This window comes from Triticum aestivum, chromosome 4B (assembly GCF_018294505.1).
Source record: "Triticum aestivum cultivar Chinese Spring chromosome 4B, IWGSC CS RefSeq v2.1, whole genome shotgun sequence".
In the NCBI taxonomy this organism is placed as follows: Eukaryota; Viridiplantae; Streptophyta; class Magnoliopsida; order Poales; family Poaceae; genus Triticum; species Triticum aestivum.
In genome coordinates, this window is record NC_057804.1 from 629,372,638 (window position 1) to 629,373,700 (window position 1,063).

General features: G+C 49.4%; 1 protein-coding gene across 2 annotated transcripts in view; it reads right to left on the minus strand.

The window, feature by feature from the left end:
• Positions 1 to 1,063, minus strand: part of LOC123093699 (uncharacterized) — an 8,983-nt gene continuing 7,920 nt past the window's right edge. For both annotated transcript variants that reach the window (XM_044515710.1, XM_044515709.1), the window contains exon 10: positions 1 to 1,063. In XM_044515710.1, the coding sequence (XP_044371645.1) occupies positions 349 to 1,063 (715 nt within the window). In that variant the 3' untranslated portion in view covers positions 1 to 348.

Below are 1,063 nucleotides of genomic sequence, written 5' to 3' on the forward strand. Positions count from 1 at the left end.
CATATATAATAAAAGAGCCTCACACCCACCCATGTAATGTAACCCAAACAGCAACGATAACAAGGGAATGATGTTCAGGTTCTTTCCCCGCTGCAAAAATACAGGTATCAAAAGTTCACAACAAAAATGTTAACGGCCAGAGGTTATCCCATTGTCTTCACCCCAAAAGTGCTTCTGCTATGGGTCTCCTACTAGATTACCTCCCAACTAACGGTACATCATCTTGATCCCAAGCTACTTGACTGACCCATCCAAAACATCAAAACTACAAGACCTGCCCTATGTGTTTCTGTTACAGCCACAAGCATCAGGTGTCATCGGATCGGAACATCACCGTCGCGGCGGAAATCACCTCGGGTACCTCTGCAGGTAGAGATCATGAGGGGCGTATCCAGCAGACACGGTCCTGTCGCCGAAGCTGCGCCCATGCAAGGAATGTGCGGCCATGCATGCAGCCTCCTTCCGCATGAACTCCACCAGTATAGAGCCAGCTTCCAGCACGATGCTGTCTGAAATCGGAGCAACGTCTCTTGTGTCAGCCACAGGTAGTTTTTCTGCACCACTTTCACTCACATCATCAGTGCTCTGTTGCTCCTTCTCAGTTTCGGATCTCTCCGACACATCGCCAGGTGTAGTAGAAAGACAGGCCTCCAAAGTTGTTGGGCCTGCATATCCTTCTCCTAAACTATCTTCACCCACTGCAGAAACATCTTGCTCAGTTTGTGTAGAATCCATAAGACCGGACTCCATTTGTTGATCCAACATGGAGTCGCCCACTGCAGTAGCATCTTGATCAGCCTGTGTAGAATCCATATGACCAGCCTCCGTTTGTTGATCCAATGTGGGGGCAACAGCTCTAGCATGGATGTCAACCACTGAAGTAGCATCTTGATCAGCCTGTGTACAATCCATATGATCGGCCTCCGTCTGTTGATCCGCTGTGGGGTCAGCAGCTCTAGCATGGATGTCAACCACTGCAGTAGCATCTTGATCAGCCTGCATAGAATCCATATGATCGGCCTCCATTTGTTGATCCGCTGTGGGGTCAGCGGCTCTAGCATGG